Source organism: Andrena cerasifolii, chromosome 1 (assembly GCF_050908995.1).
Source record: "Andrena cerasifolii isolate SP2316 chromosome 1, iyAndCera1_principal, whole genome shotgun sequence".
Lineage (NCBI taxonomy): Eukaryota > Metazoa > Arthropoda > Insecta > Hymenoptera > Andrenidae > Andrena > Andrena cerasifolii.
The window spans coordinates 33,154,931-33,175,538 of NC_135118.1; the positions used below are offsets into that span (position 1 = coordinate 33,154,931).

General features: G+C 39.8%; 7 protein-coding genes across 13 annotated transcripts in view; 4 read left to right on the top strand and 3 right to left on the bottom strand.

Moving 5' to 3' along the window:
- Positions 1-5,081, top strand: part of Parvin (beta-parvin) — a 411,519-nt gene extending 406,438 nt beyond the window's left edge. The window contains exons 2-7 of one of the 2 annotated variants that reach the window (XM_076828505.1): positions 1,960-2,122; positions 2,370-2,633; positions 2,728-3,122; positions 3,196-3,439; positions 3,512-3,594; positions 4,762-5,081. In XM_076828505.1, the coding sequence (XP_076684620.1) occupies positions 2,005-2,122; positions 2,370-2,633; positions 2,728-3,122; positions 3,196-3,439; positions 3,512-3,588 (1,098 nt within the window). In that variant the 5' untranslated portion in view covers positions 1,960-2,004 and the 3' untranslated portion in view covers positions 3,589-3,594; positions 4,762-5,081. Of the gene's footprint in view, positions 1-1,959; positions 2,221-2,369; positions 2,634-2,727; positions 3,123-3,195; positions 3,440-3,511; positions 4,735-4,761 lie in introns of those variants that run through there. The other variant, XM_076828514.1, reaches the window with a different exon arrangement.
- Positions 234-1,632, bottom strand: Sec8 (exocyst complex component secretory 8). Of its 2 annotated transcripts, XM_076828630.1 has the most exons (5): positions 1,523-1,632; positions 1,227-1,420; positions 946-1,107; positions 691-860; positions 234-385 (listed from the first exon to the last, which is right to left on the bottom strand). In XM_076828630.1, exons 2-5 carry the CDS (start codon positions 1,281-1,283, stop codon positions 298-300), a joined length of 477 nt encoding a protein of 158 aa, XP_076684745.1. In that variant the 5' UTR covers positions 1,284-1,420; positions 1,523-1,632; the 3' UTR covers positions 234-297. The 2 variants fall into 2 exon arrangements, with proteins under 2 accessions (XP_076684745.1, XP_076684736.1); XM_076828621.1 differs by having other exon boundaries at positions 1,227-1,559.
- An 831-nt stretch (positions 5,082-5,912) lies between the features above and the next one.
- Mrps35 (mitochondrial ribosomal protein S35) lies at positions 5,913-8,860 on the top strand. Its single transcript, XM_076827856.1, has 3 exons — positions 5,913-6,391; positions 6,612-7,234; positions 7,320-8,860. Exons 1-3 carry the CDS (start codon positions 6,286-6,288, stop codon positions 7,587-7,589), a joined length of 999 nt encoding a protein of 332 aa, XP_076683971.1. The 5' UTR covers positions 5,913-6,285; the 3' UTR covers positions 7,590-8,860.
- On the top strand, positions 8,279-9,400 carry LOC143376997 (uncharacterized). The gene is made up of 4 exons (XM_076827871.1): positions 8,279-8,403; positions 8,506-8,591; positions 8,679-8,859; positions 8,973-9,400. The coding sequence occupies exons 1-4, from the start codon at positions 8,281-8,283 to the stop codon at positions 9,027-9,029; spliced, it is 447 nt and encodes a 148-aa protein (XP_076683986.1). The 5' UTR covers positions 8,279-8,280; the 3' UTR covers positions 9,030-9,400.
- Positions 9,401-9,537: 137 nt separating this feature from the next.
- LOC143376948 (kinesin-like protein KIF18A) lies at positions 9,538-13,127 on the bottom strand. 2 transcript variants are annotated; one of them, XM_076827763.1, is made up of 2 exons: positions 10,444-13,127; positions 9,538-10,210 (listed from the first exon to the last, which is right to left on the bottom strand). In XM_076827763.1, exon 1 carries the CDS (start codon positions 13,033-13,035, stop codon positions 10,444-10,446), a length of 2,592 nt encoding a protein of 863 aa, XP_076683878.1. In that variant the 5' UTR covers positions 13,036-13,127; the 3' UTR covers positions 9,538-10,210. The 2 variants fall into 2 exon arrangements, with proteins under 2 accessions (XP_076683878.1, XP_076683868.1); XM_076827753.1 differs by having other exon boundaries at positions 10,448-13,126.
- Positions 13,128-14,865: 1,738 nt separating this feature from the next.
- Positions 14,866-17,468, top strand: Pdp (pyruvate dehydrogenase [acetyl-transferring]-phosphatase 1-like protein, mitochondrial). 4 transcript variants are annotated; one of them, XM_076827792.1, is made up of 5 exons: positions 14,866-15,115; positions 15,506-15,715; positions 15,784-15,925; positions 16,066-16,542; positions 16,631-17,468. In XM_076827792.1, exons 2-5 carry the CDS (start codon positions 15,584-15,586, stop codon positions 17,311-17,313), a joined length of 1,434 nt encoding a protein of 477 aa, XP_076683907.1. In that variant the 5' UTR covers positions 14,866-15,115; positions 15,506-15,583; the 3' UTR covers positions 17,314-17,468. The 4 variants fall into 4 exon arrangements, with proteins under 4 accessions (XP_076683907.1, XP_076683918.1, XP_076683891.1 ...); XM_076827803.1 differs by having other exon boundaries at positions 14,866-15,092; XM_076827776.1 differs by lacking the exon at positions 14,866-15,115 and adding an exon at positions 15,136-15,440.
- On the bottom strand, positions 17,410-20,545 carry Vps4 (vacuolar protein sorting 4). The gene is made up of 6 exons (XM_076827816.1): positions 20,387-20,545; positions 20,192-20,303; positions 19,714-20,093; positions 19,375-19,642; positions 18,847-19,289; positions 17,410-18,291 (listed from the first exon to the last, which is right to left on the bottom strand). Exons 1-6 carry the CDS (start codon positions 20,408-20,410, stop codon positions 18,190-18,192), a joined length of 1,329 nt encoding a protein of 442 aa, XP_076683931.1. The 5' UTR covers positions 20,411-20,545; the 3' UTR covers positions 17,410-18,189.
- Between the last annotated feature and the right edge of the window lie 63 nt (positions 20,546-20,608).

The window sequence follows — 20,608 nt, forward strand, 5'->3', positions numbered from 1 at the left end:
GCGGTCAATTACTGGTTGGTTTACCCTAATTCAAATTTATTTTATTCTATATTTTCTTTCTTATTACATATAATTACAAAACAATTAAATTACAATTCACTTAGAAGTACCTATGAGTCAGAGTTGGGCATTATTTAAATAAATTTTTATTCGAATAATCTTCAAATAAAGATTTCGAATAATCTTTGAATAGAAATTTCGAATGAAATGAAGTTATTCGAGAATAACCAATAATTCGAAATTATAGAAACTTATTCGAATAATGCCCAACTCTGCTGTGAGTAAGCACAATGATTATCAGTCTGACACAGCATTGTATGGTGAAGAAACTGATAATGCATCCATGTCTGTTAAAGGTAGCATCCGCGTGCAAGAGTCGGGTGTTCTAAAAATGGAACAGAGAGAAGGTAAGATTAATTTTAATACTTAGAAATGTAGTAATAAAGGCTCTACTAACAAGGAGAGGTTCCCAAGTGTCTGCCTCCGATTGCTTTGAATTTTGGATATGTTTTAGAGGACCGAAAAATAAGATATACATGTTTTTTATAGCGGCCCGTTTGCATGTTTAGGAGGTGAAACCACCCCTCAAAGTTATATGGGTCCTCTAAAACGTATCCAAAATTCAAAGTAATCGGAGGCGGACACCTGGGAACCTCTCCTTGTAAGTACATGGGAGAGCACGATACTTACACATCTTTCAGTAGGTGTAACACATGCTTGTGTTCAATTCCTTCCAACCACAGATTTAACAATTCTTCTCGCTTGCATCTCAATAACTGTTTGCAAGCGTTCAAATTCTCTTTAACTGCATGGATCTTCTCCCGAGAAGCTGTCACGTTCTCCGACAGAGCAGTGAAGATCTGGAAAAAGAAAGTGACAAATGCAATATCCCTTCTACGTACAAAAAGCTATTATCTCTTACCTTATGTGTTCGCATGGACTTACTTGCATAACTTGGGTCAGGTCTTGATCGTGCAATGACACCAGTTCGTCGAGCCTCTGATCGCTTTTCTTATATTCCTTCTCGAGTTTAGCTTTCTCTATTTCTCGCTGTTCATTGGTTTCGCTGGCCGATAGCGCTCGAATCACAGAGATCAGTAAACCGCTCTGCAAGAATCAGTTGTTTAGAAAGCTATAGAAACAGTACAAACCAAGCGTCAAGGATTTTCATGTTACTCTGTTATAAAGTTCTAGTGAACGAGCCAAGTGGAGCTAGTTACACCTACTGTCTCTTTGGTTGGTTTGATGCCTCTTGGAGGTTTAGTAGGTGGTACTGAATTCATCTTTGTACAAAGAAAAATGAACGAGAATCTTTCTCTGCTAGAAGCTTCTTTCTTCTAAGCTGCTTACTGTCAGACACTGTCAAATGGCTATGAACAGGATATACTATACTACACACAGATTGTTACAGTTCATAATGCTGGAAAGAAGATGCTAAAATTATTACAAAAACAATTGCAAATTTATGAGGTAATTATTGTTTATAGTGTAAAAGTTGTTGATCTTGTCACTGTACAATCACCTCAAAAATATCTTTCCAACAATCACAGATACACTGTGCAGAGTCGACTGCCTTCACAGTTCACACAGTTGGCATCTGCCTCGCGACTAGCGCTGCACACTAGTATTACTAGTCAAGACTGTAAGATTCAAACGCAATGAACATTCAGCCATCTAGTAATAATAATTTAATTGTAATTTTCTAATGTTTTTGATACCACAAAAAGATACTTTATTTCTCCTATGTATACATTGTCCTCCAATAAACATCTGTTCAAAAAAAAAAAAGTTTGTCGTTAGATCACCGAAGTTATCGGGGCGGATAGTGGGGAAAGATGGGTGACCACCTTTGGATGTGCGCCGTGGATGTGGATGTGGGTAGCCGCCCCCACTCTAAAATAGCTACCAGCGGTAGTTTTCTCGCCACCCTGACTATGAAGTCATTTGCGCCGCACCCTGGTTGCGGTTGATTCCGTAGCGTAGACTCGTAAAACACGTAAAATAATGGCGTCGCCTCGTCCGAAGTCTCCGCGACCGCCTATTTCGGCGAAGAAGGATGAGAAGGAAGAGAGTTTCTGGGATAAAATCGGGACCTTGGGTCGGAAGAAGCGAATTAAAGAAGGTACCACATTACGTTCAGCATAACAGCACTAAAGATAACCTTGCTCACGCCTGTTCCCTACCCATCTAAGGAATGTACGTCCTTATATGGTAAGAGTGGTATGTTTCTTCAAATCTTCTATTACAGATCGATAATCGAACGGAAAATAAAAATTGTCGGTTTGTGGTATCCAAAGTTCTCTTTTACATATTGCACTATGTATCCACATAGCTGATTCTAATAATGCTGCGAATTTGTTTGGCTCTAGTGCAAGAAGTGCAGGAGGAGGGAAAATATGCAATCGACTCCCCAGGATACGCGGCTAATCCAGAAATGCCCCCGGAGGAGTATGCGTTAGATGAGAACGAGGAACGTTCCATGATCGAGCCTAGATCTTTAGAGGATTCTAAGCTCAAAGAGCTCGTATTCGTCCTAATAGAATGGATCAACGACGTACTAGCCGATCAACGCATCATCGTGAAGGATATCGCGGAAGATCTTTACGACGGGCAGGTACTACAGAAGCTTTTAGGTATGCTAAACTTTTAAAACTTGTCAGGAGAACCATTTCGATTATCGTATAATATATTTAAACTCAAGAGACACGTTACGTTTGCTAATTTTAGAAAAGCTGACCGGAGATAAGTTGGATGTTCCTGAAGTGACTCAGTCGGAGGAAGGTCAGAAACAAAAATTGGCGGTCGTTCTATCAACTGCTAACCGTGTGCTGGGTTGTTACCCTCCATACAAGTGGAGCGTAGAATCTATTCATTCGAAGGATATCGTTGCCATTTTACACTTGTTGGTCGGTTTAGCGAGACAATTCCGTGCGCCTGTCAGATTACCGGAAAGAGTAGCTGCACAAGTTGTAGTGGTGCGCAAAAAGGACGGCCAATTGATACACAGAACGGTTAGAGAAGAAATCACATCGACGTACGACGATTTGGGAATGCGCTGCGAGCGCGATGCTTTTGACGCTCTCTTCGATCATCCACCTGATAAATTGGCTGTAGTTAAGAAAGTGAGGTCTCATTCTGGGTAGAAAGAACAATATTTTTAAGCGATCGTCTATCTTACAATGTTATTTTTTACAGTCGTTAATCACTTTTGTGAATAAACACATGAGTAAAGTGCACCTGGAGGTGACGGACTTGGATACGCAGTTTCACGATGGAGTATTCCTAACGCTTTTACTTGGACTTCTCGAAGGGTTCTTCGTGTCTTTAGGTAGCTTTCATTTGACACCTAAGACGCACGATCAGATGGTACACAACGTTTCGTTCGCGTTTGACATTATGCAAGATATTGGATTGCCGAAACCCAAAGCTCGACCGGAGGGTAAGTTGCCGACGTAATTTTCGAGAGTAGACGTGTTTGTGCTATTAAATATGATTCTGCCCTTGTTTACAGATATCGTAAATTTGGACCTGAAGTCCACTCTACGGGTATTGTACAATTTGTTCACCAAGTACAAAGGCATCAACTGAGGAAATAAATGTATCGAAGGATTCGGTTCAACGCTCCCCAACTGATCAGACGTGTTTACAATCTCGAACTAGCGAGTAGCAGACGGGTATTATACGAAAGTTTCTAGTGAATCTATGCGTTTGTAGTAACTAATTCACTAAATGGTGGGTTGGTAACGCATTCAGTACTAAAAAAACCTTCTGACTACGAAGGCACTGTCAATTAAAAAATAAAAAAACCGTAAACCACAATGGATTCTACAACTGACAACTCCGCAAGCACTGCCAGTTTCTTACGCGAGAATTCTCCAACAAGAACATTTTCCTACGAAGGAACAACCCATTATAATGGATGCCATCAGTGGATTCTCAATACATGATTATACACTCGCAGCAGCCAAATTAATGGAACCGAAAGACATACGGTATGTATCACGCATTTCTCACAGCCGCATTTGTCTATAAGCAGCAAGGAGGTCGCGAACAAACTTACAGATAATAAGTCTACCGTAAATATTGGCCTAAATAGCCTTGAAATAAGGCCGCTAATAAACTGCTTCAACTACTTCTATGGAAGAAGTAAACGAAAAGCTACTCCCAGCAACAGAATATATAGCGAACAATGACGATAAGTTTCCAATAAATTATCAAGAATTATTACAATTCTTAGCAGAAAGCTGCTACAACTCAAACGTGCATGAAGCCGCCCTTTAACACACCAAAGACATCTCAGCTCTAGAAGATCCTATCCTTATATCGCCAATCGGGGTCTTAAGAGCAGACTTACAAAACTGAGGAAAAAGCTAAATAAGTTCAGAACCGGGGATGCAACTGCAGAAACTTCCAGTGGAGAAGCGAGCTCTAACGAAGAAATGGAATTCTAAACCAATATGTGATTTAAACGGATTACATGCCACTGCTGTGGCAATTATGATCAGGACTTAAATCACGTGATATGGCAATGCCCGTTATATGATGCCGAGAGAGTGGAACTGATCGTTAACCTATGACGAATCCGATTGCAATTACCTCTTAGCATTGAAATGATAATTGCTAAACCAACCATACCAGCTTGTAAATAATTATGTAACTATTTTGAAAAATGTAAATTACGTGTATGAATCCGCTGCTGAATATGTATAAATCTCTGTGCAGCTAAATAAGCCTTACGGCTTCATATGCTTAAATAAAAAAAAATGTATCGAAGACGCGAACAATTAATATTTACGATTAATGACGTTACTCATGTACTAACCAAAGAGTATATTTTTTCTGCATAGAAGCAGAGATGATAGCCATAGCTAGGCGGAATGAGCGAGGGTTATAAAAGGAGGATCAGGAGGAAGAGGAGGTGCAGAAAGAAGGCGATATGTATACATATTGCGATGCGTTTAAAAACTCACGTTTCTCAAACAATCTAATACTTCCAACATTGTTATTTAAACCAACTGCCAGAATTTTAAATTTTGTAAAGATGAAATTTTTATTTTCAAATATATCGTATAACATTTGGAGTTGTGAGGGATAATTTCTGTTTGCCAGACAAATCCTTTCTGCCGTAGTTTTGTTCCTGCAAGTCCGCCACGATCGATTTCGAATTACGGTTCGATTCGATTCGTAACGTTTAACTCAACGAAGACACGGACAATTTATTTGTCATTATGTGGATCGTTATTCGAATGAGACTAGTCCTGCGAAACGGAAACGATACGTAATTGCTCTGATAGTTTCGGCAACGCTGGATGAGTTACATAAGTACTATACAGAGCGCGCAATAATTTAGCGAAAGCTTTCCTTCCTGTTAAGGGAATATGCGCGAGCTGGAGAGAGCGGAGTATTGTTTATAGTGTTTATACATTTGTAGGTCCCTAACAATTTCCTCGATATTGCTCTACTCCATTTCACTCTTATTGTTAGTCTTAACGTACGTATCATTATGTACAATGGCGCATTTAACAAGCGGCCGATGAGAAACTGCCGCCTGGTCCCCTGCCTAGAAGGGCTCTCCAGGGCCCCATCTTAAAAAAAATTATGATTTTATTCAAACATAATATTTTTTTTTCTGTACAACTACACTTGGCCCATTTTTACTAAACTACCTCTTTATTTTCCTGAAAAATGGGTCTGTGCGAAGAAAGCAAGGCCCCCTAGGCCCCTATCTTAAAAAAAAAACGATTTTATCTAAACACTATATTTTTTTTTTCTATGCACTTCTGTACACTTACAAGGGGACCTTCAGGGTTGGGAATTTCAGAAAATTTTGATACATAATGTATGTGAAAAAAAAGTAGGGAACAAGCCTGCAGCGCCTGCAGTAAAAGATACTGACCCGGCAGCTTCTCCCACCAGGCGCCCTTATATGTTACAGTCAAATAAATTTGCTCTTGAATTGTTGAGTTTCCATAAATTGATCGAACTACTTAAAATCGTTAAAAAAGGAAGTGTCACAACAACGAAAGATAATTATTACCTACAGGATCTATCGCTTCACTGTTCTTCAAAGACTGTGCTTCACAGAAATTTGTTTAAGTTCAATAAACTCAAAGATACATCATCATTAAACCTATATGAATGGTTTTTAATGTACTACAATCGAAAGAAACACACGGAACCGGACCGACAAAGTGTTTACACTATTTACCATTACGATAAAGTACACACACTGTAGGTGGTGTTTTGAGGTTATATTTAAAAAGTGTCGTATCAACCAACACCAAAATGCTATCGCTAATACGACGCTGCGAAGCCAGTACTATTCAGACAGCTTCAAAATTACTTAAATCATCGTCGACATTTAGCACAGCACCAAATTCTAGTAACGAAGGTACCAAAACATTTCTCGTTTCACCCCTAACCTACAAAATTTTGCTTATAACTTTTCTTATTCTTTCGGAATATATTATTTTTATATGTAACGTACTCATAATTAATTACTATTGAATTTTCTATTTGTTTTCATGAAAATGAGAATCGTTGTTTACGCGACTGCATAATGCCTTAATCTCGTCAATTTTCACGTCTTTACGTTGCTTTGCTTTTTATAGAATTTCGAGTATTCGAATTAATGCCAAAGAGAAACGCAAGTCTGAGGAGGAAGAGACCACAACAACTAATTGCAAAGGTAGTACCCAAAGCTGACGTAATGCCAGTTGATCAGAATTGGCAGGCGATTTGGCCTACTGCGCGTACATTTCATCCTGACACTGTACCACTGCCTGTGCGTCAAGGATACAAACATAATAAACGTCCGCATCCACACAAATATGCGAACGCGGAACTTATGAAAATTCCGAATTTCTTACACCTTACTCCACCTGCGGTTAAAGCGCACTGCGAGGCGTTGAAAAAATTCTGCACGAAATGGCCGGCGGGTTTAGAAACGGACGAAGAGTGCGAGAAGCATTTTCCTGTGGAAATAATTACTTCGGATTATTGTTATTCCTCTCCCACCATAAGAGAACCTCTAGCCAGAATAGTCAGCCTAAGGGTGAAAGTGTCCTCTTTGCATTTAGACACTCACGCCAAAGACAAATTGCTCCGATTAGTGGGTGATAGATATAACCCTGAGACAGACATAATGACGGTAGTCGCGGACAAGTGTCCGACTAGAAAACAGAATTTAGATTATGTGAACTATCTTCTTACAGCTCTGTTTCACGTATCCTGGGTAAGTCGTTGGCTAATTTCTTAACGATTTTTTATGAAATTTAAAGGGTCGAAATCTGTAGCGATAATGTTGCGTGTCATTCTAGCGTGTCGAACCATGGGAAGCCGAGAAATGTGAAGCGGACATGGAATACTATGATTGGGATAAAAGCATCAGTCGGAAAAATTTAGTGACTGTGCACTGCTGGCCGAATATCCCGACCGACACCAATTACGAACATATATCATGTGCAACGGAATACAAGATCGCAGTTTCCGATCTAATAAACAATGGGGAAGATAGTTTTTCCATCAACAAATACAAACAGGCTGTTAAGAATGTGTTGCACCTGAAATACGCTGAGAACGCGAAATAAATGGAAATAAGAATGTTACAATCGTTTCGGCGTAGTCCTCAGTTTAATTGTTACAAACCAGTCGCACGTAAAAAAGACATAGTTTTCCTATTATGACAATAAATTTAATAATTGTGCTTGAAAAGAGTACTAAATATGAATTCTTGTTTTCTCATCGTTAAGTTACATATCTATTCACCGTTTATTAGTTGAGTATTTTAAGCGTTATACAACGTAAATAGTTAAAGTCGTGAAGTAGCTTACAAGCAATAACACATTTTTTAATATTAATAATATTATGTATACGTTTAATTATAATATAGAAAAATTCCAAGCTCAGCCGGCACTGTCGCTATTGTCAATATTGTCGGGCGCAGGTTGAAAATATAGCGCGCGAATACTTTCTGTGTTCGTTACAGAGGAAGCTTCCAATTTTATGGGCACTTTATTTCAGAAGAGCGAACAAGAAATACTCTGTGACGAACGACTAGTTACTAGAGCGTGTAATAGAAGAAGAACTGCATCCCGAAGGCTATAAATGCCCCGGCGTTGCGAAAGGAAAGCATTAGGAGATCTTTCGTTACGTAGAATGGATATTAGTACATAAATTGGCGGATAGATTGTTTTAATTTGAAACGGACGAGTATTTCACGATAAAATCTGTGACGTTAAACATTCTCGCTTATCGCATCAAGTATCTTCGACGGGAAGAATGTTTAAAGTCTTGGTGATGATTGAATTATTCGGTGGCATTCTATGCCGTGTCTCCACGGATGCTTCTTACGTGGAAAATAATTTAGAACTTGAAAAGTCATACTTAATTGTTCCGAGGACTGTACGTAAAAATCTCACTATGTAATAATTTAATGTTCTGAGAAAGTTATGCAATCACGCTCGCTACGAAGAATGATATTTTCATTTGTCTTTCTACGAGCAGGTCCCAGAATATAGGAAAGCACCGACGGGCCTTCAGAGAAGTTACTACAGTGGATACGGAACAGCAGTAAGTCCCACATATTATCCGTAAGTATGCTTGGAAAAAGGAGAAAATTATAATTACTTGCATCTTAATTAATCGATTCTACTTATGCAGGATGTAATATTTTTCAGAGCAATCGATCCTTTAAGCGTGCTAGCATCGCTCGCTTTCTTAGCATTCTTAATCCAATCGTTTGCATCGATGTTTGATCGTTCAAGATCAATCGCGCCGACAACGGTCACTGCTAGGCATTTTATGGAACTGAAAATGTTGGCACTCAGTACACAAGTGCTTCGCGCTTTGGAAAAATACGTGAGTAAATGAGGCGGAAGTTGAAAATTGCTTCGAAATGAACTTCTTGGTCACTGACATTGACAAACACTGAAATGAAACACAGGCATGCTAATGCTTCATATTATTTTTAGGAAGAAAATCATAATGGGAGGTTGATCGCAAATACAAAACGTAAGGTAACTGCTTAAATAATGTAAGTGGAATTCGCTCATATTTGAATGATTGTATCGTATAATATTAAACACGTAATATGTATCGCTGATGCTTGGTCTACTCCCAATGTTCCAAGCAGTAGCGGAGACAAATTTCTACACAAAAATTGTTTAGCTTGGAAAAAGGTTTTTATTCGCCATACATGAAATATAGTCACAGGCTTTGATTACAAACATCAACTTCATTGTTCTCAGTTTAGAGGTAGAGTTCAGTAAAAATTAATTTGATCCACAGTGTTGTGCTTCGAGTTTATCACCGATGTTTGCAATAATAATTTCTAGCCAGGGTAAATCATCATTCATCGGGAACGTATATTATGTTTGTAAAAAGGAGAAGAAAAATGAAAGGAAAGATGACCTTGAAGTGTCTACAAATGGCTGAAGGAACCTTAATTACCATGTAGTATTTGCTTTCAAACTAAACAACTTTCTTGCATAGTTGATAGCCTCAGAAATGCCTGAATGTGTACATATGAACTAGAAATACCGTATATTTAGCTATATATTTCGCTGCAAATCTACAAAATATACATTGAACGTACGAAGAGTAAGAAAATATGTTGCTACTGCTATACCTATCGAAGTAAATGTGAATTACATATGTATTATCCAACTGTAATGCCGAATATATCAATATTGAACACTTGGTGTGTATTCCGATTATATTGCACTACAGCATGCAATATCAAGTAAATACCAGCCCAAATATCTAAATTCAAACAGAATCTCTTCTATTGTCTTTACCCATTTCGAAGTCAGTCTTTGAAATAATCCTTTAAAAAGCCGTTAATCGGACGCGCAGTGCAAACCACGAAAATTTTTAGCAAAGGGGCGTACTTAATGATTAGGATATCATTTCTCAAACTTCGCTTAAATAATATATATTATTTTCCGACATTTTCCCATTATTATTAGCTTTAACATTACTTTTACAAAACAATTTCTATACAAGTACGAAGTTCTATAACGCCGTTCCATACTAACAATTTTCGCGCATTTATTCTAACACGTTTAACCAGCCAGTTCTCTATTCATATTTTTACTGGCTAAAACGTAATTAGTTACCTATTTGTCTTATGGGTCAATGCACTACCAATCGCTATAACTATCTCTATCGCTACCATGGCACTCAAGACGACTGCGAACCTGGAACCAATCTGTAACGATAATTTTCAATTATCAGAAGAGTGCGTCGCATTACGTACGTTTGTATATCAAAATGTAGTATTCACTATTTGATCTTACAAGGTCTAACAAATATTCTTTCCTCGAAAGATCACGTATAACGTAATTTATAAAACTAATTCGACACACATTATACTTTCCATATCAATTATCATTATCGCGTATCTATACTTCTTTTCTGTTTCTGCAGAAACGTAACAGATACCTACTTTTGTTTACCATTTGGCTTCTGGTATGGATGCGTCGTTATCAACCCACGCCTTTCCTTCCCTCTAACTACTTTCAGGGCTCCGCTTGACGTATTCGTATCAAGATTTTCCTTTTTAAGTTTGTCCGCCTTCAGTTTATTTAATATAGCTACACTTTTAGCGCTCATTACCATATGTGATCTTTGCACCTGCTTATTTTCCTTTCCCTTCGTTGCTATTGCATCCATCAGACCTTTATATTTCGGGGATATCTTTCTAGCCTGTTTAACAGGTGTCTTGGATACATTTACAGAATTCTTGTCCAAAAGCACACGCTTTTTTGGTTTTTCCTGCATGCCGTTTCCGTTACACTGCCCCTCTTTATTCTCCTCCCTTTCTTTTGTATCTTTATTCAAACTCAAGTCTGTATCCTCTTGCAAAGTAACAGTTATATTATTTGTATCCGAATTAGAATGTTTGTCAAAGGTTGAATTTAAAGCGTCTTTGGCACAGTTATCTTGATTCTGGTTATCTAAAGGGCACAGCGTGAATACCGGTACCTTGTTATTCAGTGGATCTGACAAATGAGGCACACTAAGGCAAGTCAAGCTATAAAAGTGTTCTTCGTGATTGATCGTTTCCGTGTCTGACCATTTGATATTTCTGACACCTTCCAGTAACTTAATCAGTTGCTTAAACTCTTCTTTCATCGTGTCCGTCATTGTTCCATAGCCGCGCATCATGTTATAATAATTTTGTAACGTCGTACTCATCACCTTAATCATCGAACAATGGGAGCGCATTTCGCATTGTTGAAGATTAGTAACTTTCTTCACATGCTCGTACTGCATCTGCAATCTAGCTTTTTCTAGTTCGTAAGTTTGCAATACAACTACATTGTCCAGCTTGTCCAGTAGTCCCTTCGACTTTGCTTCGTCGTTCAACTTCTGCAACTCCGTTTCCACCGCACACAATTCTCCCCATTCTGTCTCCATTTGCATTCGCAACGAATCTCTTTGCCGTTCAAAGTAATGCAGGGATTTATTAACGCGCGACTTACCACTAGCATTTTGTTCGTCAGACGTTAAGGCATCAACAGCTGCTGTTAAATTGTGTAATCTCTCGTCCGCTGCCTTTTTATACTGAATTCTGCAGCACAATATTTTATCGGCACTCTCCAAAGATAGAATCTTTTCGTTCAGAACCCTCTTCTTGGAAAGTAGTTCTTTGAATTTATTGGCGATCATCGGCGAGCACTTATCCGCTTTCTCGCTAGCTTTTGGTTGCCTGGGCTCCGACGGCGACTGCGTCGACCCGTTCTCTAATACCAGCAACTTCTGCTTCAAAAAATTTATCTCCTTCTTTTGCTCTTCCACCATTTTGATGTACGCAGTTATGTGCATCTCGCAAGATACAATATTTTTCTTTATATGACTCTTGATTTTCTTTGCTCTATCCGCGTATCTTAAAGTGTTATAGGTATCTTCGTAACTCACCCTGGATGGCGCGATATTAGCTATCATAATTGTCTGGCAATTTCCACCCAACGAGTCTTTCAAGAGGCGTGTCAATTTAGAATCTCTATACGTTATGTGCTTCGCGCCGTCGGCCAGATTATTAATGCAATTCCCAAGAGCCAGTAAAGATTTATTAATGTTGGCGCCTTCTTTGAACCTCGCGCCTTTAGATCCTGTGGCAGATGCTCTCTCGGATCCGGCCAAGTCGATCATAGATAACTTGACCTGGCGCATTTGACCATCTAATTTGGTGGTGATGTTTATATAGACCTGAAAGACGGCATGGCTCCTGCTGCTCTCTTCGTTCGCATCGGTGGGATGCTGCGTACGATTTTTGTTACCCTTCGCCAGCAGCGTTAATAATTCTTCCGCGCTCTGAATGCTAATTATTTTAAGACCAGCAACGATTACCCCGCATCTACCGTTGTCTCTTAAATGTAAAGGCCCTGATTTATGTAAAAGATCCTGCACGTTCTCGTTGTAAACTTCTAAATAGGTTACGCCCAAATTAAAGTCGCGCAGCTCACCCTGCTTCTGGATTTCAGAGAATAATTCCGCGACTGTCCGATACGTGATACCAGGATCTTCGTTGCAACCCAGCATCGTGTGAGTTTTGCCAGCGCCCGTTGCCCCATATGCAAACACAGAACAGTTGTAGCCGTCCAAGAGACTAGAGATCAACTCTTTGGTACTTCCGCCGAATACGTCGCTATTAGTAGACGGCATGTCAAATACTCTGTCGAAAATGAACTGTAGTTCTTTGTTCTGCTTTTTGAGTATGTCACGTCCCTTCTGCGCGACGCCGTGGTAATAGAAAGGATTCTCCTCTTCTTTCGGATCGAAAATCAGCATTTTATCGTCGACAACTTTTATGACAGCTCTAGCATTGCTCTGGAGTTCACGTTCATTCTGCGGTCGAACTCTTACGATCACTTTGATGCTCGTCTGCGAGCCAGAATCAGTTCGACCCGATGAACCTGTGCTTCCGCTTGTGCCCGGTTTCGTCCCATTACTCGAAAGTCGTTTCTTCATCAGCTTCTTACCTTTGTTGGGCGAAAATGCTTTCGCCAGATCTCTCTTATTAAATACCATAGCAAACTTTATTCATTTAGATTTAGATTCAAGCGCCCGTCACTGACCATTGACGGTTGACGGCAAGCTAAACTTTCAACCGCTTTGAAATTCAAACTGGCGTGCATGAAATTGTCTTCGATGGCAGGGTGGCCAACACTGGACATATTTTATCGACCGAAATTCCTATGCTCGAAATGCATGTGCGCGAAGGGTGAATTAAAAGAAAAAACTTATATTCTTTACAGTAGTATGTACATTCCTAACAAAACAGAAAAGAAACGAAACTTACACAGTTTATATAAATAAACAAATTATTAATGCATCTACATAGTTACCAAAGAGGAGATATAATAAGAGGCGTCACTCGACAAGGACAGATAAACTAGGAAAATCACTAGACAATGTCTCCTCTATGTAGTTACTTTGGAACCCGTGCCTTTAGTTATTTTCATTTACCAAGATTGAGCATTTTACAAACTCATTGTATTTGTATTTATTTATTTATCTCAAGCTTACAGTTATTGAACACTTCGTAGGGCGAATTCCACTTACGCCCAAATCGCCCGTGATTTTCATTAAGCTGGGCTCTCCTGTACGCGACTGGACGCAACGTCAAGAACTTCAAAGTTGATTTTCTTGGAAATTAAGCGCGATATGAAAAAAAGTTACTCTTTCTTTTCGACTTATAATAAGTAAATAAGTCGAGAAAAAACAATACAATTTTTTGATATCGCGCTTCATTTTCGAGAAAATTGACTTTGAAATTCTTGACGATGCGTCCAGTCGCGTATAGGGAAACCTACCCTAATGAAACTCACGGGCGATTTGAGCGTAAATGGAATTCGCCCGTAGTTACAAACTCATTTGACGGTCAAATTTGTGCAAATCCGTACAAATTTCACGGTGCTGTAGCGACCTCTACATGGATATGCTCTTGTTTCGGCTAGCGACAAGCAACAAGTGAGCGACAGGGGTGGTGAAGGCTGGACAAAGGCGCACTCTTACAAGCTTGTCAACACTTGCCAACGGAATCGCTGACCACGCTGATTCACGTGATTCACAAAATCACAAATCTTAGTAGTCTAGCCAACCCATAGACGTTTCTTGAAGAAACTTCCTTCTTGTCCATTTCCTTCTTAGAGAGGCACTTGTTTGGTAAAAAATAAACGTATATTGTTTTATTTAGCGAAAGTGTTTCAACGTTGTTCAAGCTTATTTCTGTACAGATCCTACCAGATCCTATCAGTGCGTCTCCAGCCACAGGTTTGGAAATTTATTTCATCGAATCGGGAATAATTATAAATGGAAAATTTAGGACGTATTTTGGGCGTCTTTAGACGTCTGTGTGTTATCTGGGTATGGATTACGTTAAATTTAATTCGAGACTTCTGGACGGTGGTCGAAGCACGCTTCCTAACTATTTAAATCGGTTACTTCGTCCTTGGGATCAGGGATCGACTCCTAACGGAATTTTATGGCTTTATTGGTTCCTGGATTTTCTCAACCCGAGTTTTTTCTATTCTTTTTGAACAGCGATAATTATTGAAAGCGTAGACAATATTTTATGAGTTTTACAAGACGAACTACTGCTTACTCAAAAATTTGGTAAGCAGATGTGTAAAGGAAAATGAAGTTATTTATTTTTCGCACCCGGGGTAAGTTGCAGTTTTGAAGGCTATTGAATACAATCGCCAGCTTTCGTACGTCTTCACTCTTCTGAAGTCTTCTTGCTTCTGGATTAGAGATAATTAGAGAGCATTCTGACATTTCTGACGAGCAGAACGTATCAGCGCTGCACGGACACCAACCCGCGTCCATATTCCTAAAATCCCCGCTAAAATTGTCTCATAACCAATTATATGAAACGAGTAAATGAAAATTGAGTGTTATTATTCACTCATTGTTTCAATTTTCAATTATTTATAAAATTATGCTCATAAATAGAGTTCGAATCGGATCATAAATCGATCTGTATGTGATGATTCTTCCAGCGTTATACGAATCGTTTTTTTTTACTCGATTTAAAGGAAAAAAGCGAGAACGTCACTCAATTCCTCCACAGTTTCACCACTGTTATAAGTTCTAATTTATAATATACGTAAGTACATACATAAATACATACGTAAGTATGTAAATATGTACGTGAAATTGTAGGGCACAACTACTTTTATATTTCGATTTTCGATATAATTTCGTGAGCCATTTTGTATGAAATCTAACCCTTCCGAATGTTATGGATATTAACAGTTTCTAATTTTATGATTTTACTTTATCGTTGCCAAGTCAACGTAAAACCTTGCAATTGAAGTTAGCGCAATACATAACACTGTTCAGACATTCCATTCCACAGCCAAGAGGTGACGAAGTACTGTATAGAACGTCTCGCGAACAGAATTACTCTCAAGAAATCTCACCCTTTCAAAGTATTTTAAACTGACACACGCCTAATTGCTTAATAGTACATACTTACATTATAACCTTCCTACAGCACGAAAATCCAAAATGCGCCGCACGGATCGCACGAGAACGTGCTAGCATAAATATACTATTAAAACGTCAAACTAGAATGGTACTACAAAACGTTAACAATAACTTAATCAAGACCGTCGGTAATGCATACATTAGGCAGAACGAGCGTAATGGCAATAAATGTGCGCAAAGGTTGTACATGGCACTGCCAAGGCTTACGCCGCAAGAGGTAATAGAATTTTTTATAAATTGAATTTTCTAATGTAACTGAGTATATTGCAATGAGTTGCGTTATAGGTCACTGCGGTTCTACAAGCTAACGAGTACACCAAGGAATTCAGCGGGCAAAGTTCCTTGAAGTACTACGACTCGAATCAGCTGGCGTCTAATAACCCCATAGAGGATACTCGATCAGAGGCGCAATGCTTGCTTACCAAAGGTAGAAAAGTTGTACGAAGTATCGGCAGGAATATCTATTTGCAAAACACTTGACAGACCTATAGATATTTTCTCAGAGGTATATATATATGTATATATTGCTACTATTGTATGTACAACAAAAGCGCACATTTATTTTAGGAATTTTATTGGGTGTCTTTGACGGTCATGGAGGTGGCACGTGCGCACAAGTCGTATCGAAAAGACTTTTTCATTATATATCAGCATGCTTGTTGCCTACAAAATTGCTCACACAATATCTGAACACGGTTAATACGAATAATGAATTGAAACTCCTTCGAATGTTTAACGATAAAGTGGAGTTTGTGTCCGAGATTAAGGAACTCTATCGAACAAGTTTTCTAGCTTTTATCAAGGAGTTAGCGGAATCGGAAGACACGAAAGAATTCCAGATGGAAACAGCCTTGGAGAATGCGTTTCTCAGATTAGACAACGACTTGTCGAACGAGGCGCTTTTAAATCTGAATAAAGAGGACACTGCTAGGACTCTGGCCGTCGCGATGTCCGGCGCGGTGGCTGCTGTCGCGCACATAGATGGTCCGCATCTTCACGTCGCCGGAGTTGGTGACTGCCAAGCGGTACTCGGCGTGCTTTCTGGTATAAATTACTTCTCTAGCGCTTTTGCAATTTCGTTAGAAAGAATATCCGGGAGTAATTATACTCTCTGTCGTTCGTTGAATTCCAGAAGACGACGGTTGGTCCGCGAAGTTAATGACCGTGGAACACAATAGTGACAATCGTATGGAGATGGAAAGAATTCTATCGGAACATCCTCCGCAGGAAAAGACAACCGTAATTAAAATGGAACGGCTTCTCGGCCAGTTAGCTCCTCTTCGTTCCCTGGGTGATTTTCGTTACAAGTGGAGCAGAAAGATTTTAAAGGAACTAGTGGTGCCGTACTTCGGCGAAGCTGCGATTCCACCGAATTACCATACCCCACCGTACTTAACGGCCAAACCAGAGGTTAAATATCATAGGCTGACGCCTAGAGATAAATTTCTTATAATAGCGAGCGACGGTTTGTGGGACTTGATATCGCCCTTACAAGCCGTGCGTTTAGTTGGGGAGCATATGAGCGGAAAGGTAACCTTGAGTCCGTTGAAGTTACCTCGCACGAATATCAAACTCTCCGACATAAACAAGATGTTGCTGCAACGAAAGGAAGGCCTGAAGAAGAAGCCTCTTGACAACAACGTGGCAACACACTTGATGAGAAACGCGCTCGGCGGCACCGAGTACGGTATAAATCACGCCAAGTTATCCCAATTATTAACGCTGCCTGGCGAAGTGGTACGGCTATTTCGCGACGACATCACCATAACCGTTGTTTATATGGACTCTGAATTTCTAAGACACTGCCCTCCGTGAATAAAGAAAAGTTTTCTATTACATTTGTACGATCTCTTACAACATTGTTTTTTAATGTATGTATGTATGTATATTGTATATTGAAAATCAACGATATACTATCGTGTACAGCTTGTTATTTATTTAGTTAACAATAAAAACAATTTACATGGAAATAGTGTTCTGCTTAACTCGCAGTGCGCGCGCGTGTGTTGTATATTAGATGTAATACACATACTATACGACGTAATCGCGTTCGCTAAATATAGCAAATCGTTTAAATCGATGATCCATAATTTCAATTCTCCAAGTAAAAGAATATAAGTATCGTAGACAGTGTTTAGGACAATGTCTCGGCGAAATTAAAATTATAAAATATACAAACAAATTACTAAACTATAATTGTAAACATCCTTCAGAAATGCTCGTTAAGTCTAGATATTGTACAGTTAATTTGTTAGGTACAATTATAGCGGTAAGTGTAAGGTAGTTTAGAAACACGCAGAAGTCCGTTATTCGCGTCATGGCCCATATTTCAACTTTTCCTCGCATCTCGTAATAAAAAACAGTATCGTCTTTCCCCCGATCGAAATTTAACAGCTTCTCATCCCAAAATGTACACATCCTTCGCTCTATGTATGATTGTTATATTAACTCTGAGAAACAGTATCGGCGAATAAGCGTCAAACTTACGACACGGTCGTTATTGCGTGTCGAGTGTTTCGGAGAGAACGTAGAAATTAAAAAAGAAAGGAAAGAAAAATCCGGGCTCGAAGTGTTTTTGTATAAATACTGTATAATCGTGATGGTAATGAAATAAGGCATAAGGCAAGCGTGTGTAACTGAACATACTGTTGGAAGCGTAGATTCATTGACTTCCTTAAAAAAATCAGAGTATCAACCTTCTTGACCGAAATCTTCTTTGAATTTTTCTAGCTTGGTCATGTCATCTTCGTTTACCGTGGGGCGGGTGGTGGCCAGTGATTTCATCATATCTTTCTAAACAGGCAAACACAGTACGATATATTGCACGTTCCGAGGTCCGTTAAGACTAGAGCTGTTCGGGCATACGAATAAAGCGAGCCGAGCCTGGCTCGGCTCGACCGACCGGGCCGGGCCGGGTACCCGTAAAATCCGGGCGGCCAGAAAAATTCTGGTAGCTCGAATTTTTTCGGGCGGCTTGAAAAATCCAGGTAGTTCGAATCGTTTCAAGCCGTCCGGAAGAACCGGATACATAAGCACTACATATTGCACAAAAATACACCCTCCAAAAATTTATATACGCATACTAGATACGAGGAAAACATTAGTGCGAAGTTCGCAAAAGCCCGAGGGGTTTGAAAGTAGTTAAAAATTCTTTTAATAAGTAAACTTCAAGATTATAAATTAATCAATACCCACTTGGAAACGGACTACCCGGATTTTTCAAGCCGTCCGAAAAAATTCGAGCTACCCGGATTTTACGGGTACCCGGCTCGGTCCGAATTTCAAGCCGCCCGAATATTCGAGCACTCGAACAGTCCTAGTTAAGACGCAAGTGTTTCGAATATTTACCATAGTAACAGGAGGTTCGAATAATTTGTCACCGTCGACTTGCATCCAGTTCATTTCAATGGCGGCTGGATCTCCGGGCGAGCACGGTGTAAGTAGATCATTCACCAGGATAGAATGGTCTTTTGGCGACGGTCCTCTTACATGTTTAAAATGCGTTGCAGTTTGGACTTGTCTAACTGGCTGCATCAGCGCATCCCTCACGATAATACTTATATCGGCTCCCGAATATCCATCGGTGGACGCCGCTAATGTCTTATAATCATCTTCCGTTAGACAGTGAGAAGTACTTCCCAGATGGAGTTTGAACATTATAACGCGAGCCTGCTCGTCAGGCAGGGGAATGTAGATCCTCTTCTCGAACCTTCGCCTGATAGCCGAATCCAGTACCCATGGTATGTTGGTAGCTCCCAATACCAGTATGCCCTCGTTGTCCGTCCCGACACCTGATGCAATCGCAACCATTTAACATATATATCTATCGAAACTGTTATAAACATTGATACGCAATGAATAACCAGCTATCGTCACCTTGCATTTGAACTAAGAATTCCGTTTTTATCCTCCTCGCGGATTCCGACTCGTTATCGGAACGTGACGAACATAGCGAGTCTACCTCGTCGATGAATATGATACTAGGCTTGTGTTGGCGAGCTAAGTCGAACAAATTTCTTACAAGCTTCTCAGACTCGCCAAGCCACTTGCTTACCAAATCAGAGGACGAGACAGAAAAGAACGTGGAATTATTGGCCTCTGTGGCCACAGCCTTCGCGAGATACGATTTACCGGTACCTGGTGGCTGGAAACATCTCGAAATTATTTAAAAGATATTTAAGTGGAATCGTTAGCGTGTTTCGTGTGAGAAGTTACCCCGAATAACAAGATACCCTTCCACGGGATTCGTTTTCCAGTAAAGAGGTGAGGAAAGCGTATTGGTAAGATAACAGCCTCCTTCAAAGCTTCCTTAGCTCCGTCGAGGCCAGCCACGTCACTCCATTTCACATCTGGCTTTTCAATAATTATAGCTCCCTCCAATTTGCTTTGAAGTTTCTTCTTTTCGGGATCACTGTCGGTGTCACTGTCCCCGCTATCACTTTTCTTGTCCTCGGCTTTAGAATCATCCACGCCTGCCTTCACTGGTTTCTTCTTATTACTCTTCTTCAGGTATGCTTTCAACTTTTCGGCTCTTTCCAAATATTGTGTACACTTTGCTCTTATGCTTTCCTTCGCTCTGTCTCCTTGCGCTTCATCTGAAAGAAGGACAGCGGTGAGAAAACCCTAGGTCGGTATTCCTGTCGAGCTACCACGAATTGCACTTGTCATAAAGGAAACTCAATGGTACTCGTACATTTGATAGAGTGCAGAAAATATTCAACTGCATGTTCGTACAACCTAAGCGCTTCTCCGTAATTTTTGTTACGATCTTCCTCCGTTGCTTTGGTAACCAGGTCTATGGCTTTCTATGAAACACCAAATGGAATCGTCATTATAATTGCTAATCCAATAATCGAATAGATATAACGAGAGTATTTTGCTGTTTCACCTGTAATATCGTGCCTTGAGCCATTGTATCAGTTTTCTGACGTTCCCGTCGCGCTCCCTTTGGGTCTTTGGCGCTAGTGCGCGGTAGCGCCACCAGAGGTCTCCCTAGCTCCTCCTATTTCTCACAAGTTCTCCCTCAATGATTCACTCATATATATACCAGTTCCGAAAATCACCAATCTTAATTGTTGATGCAACGTCCGTAAGTGTGTGTCATTCTTGC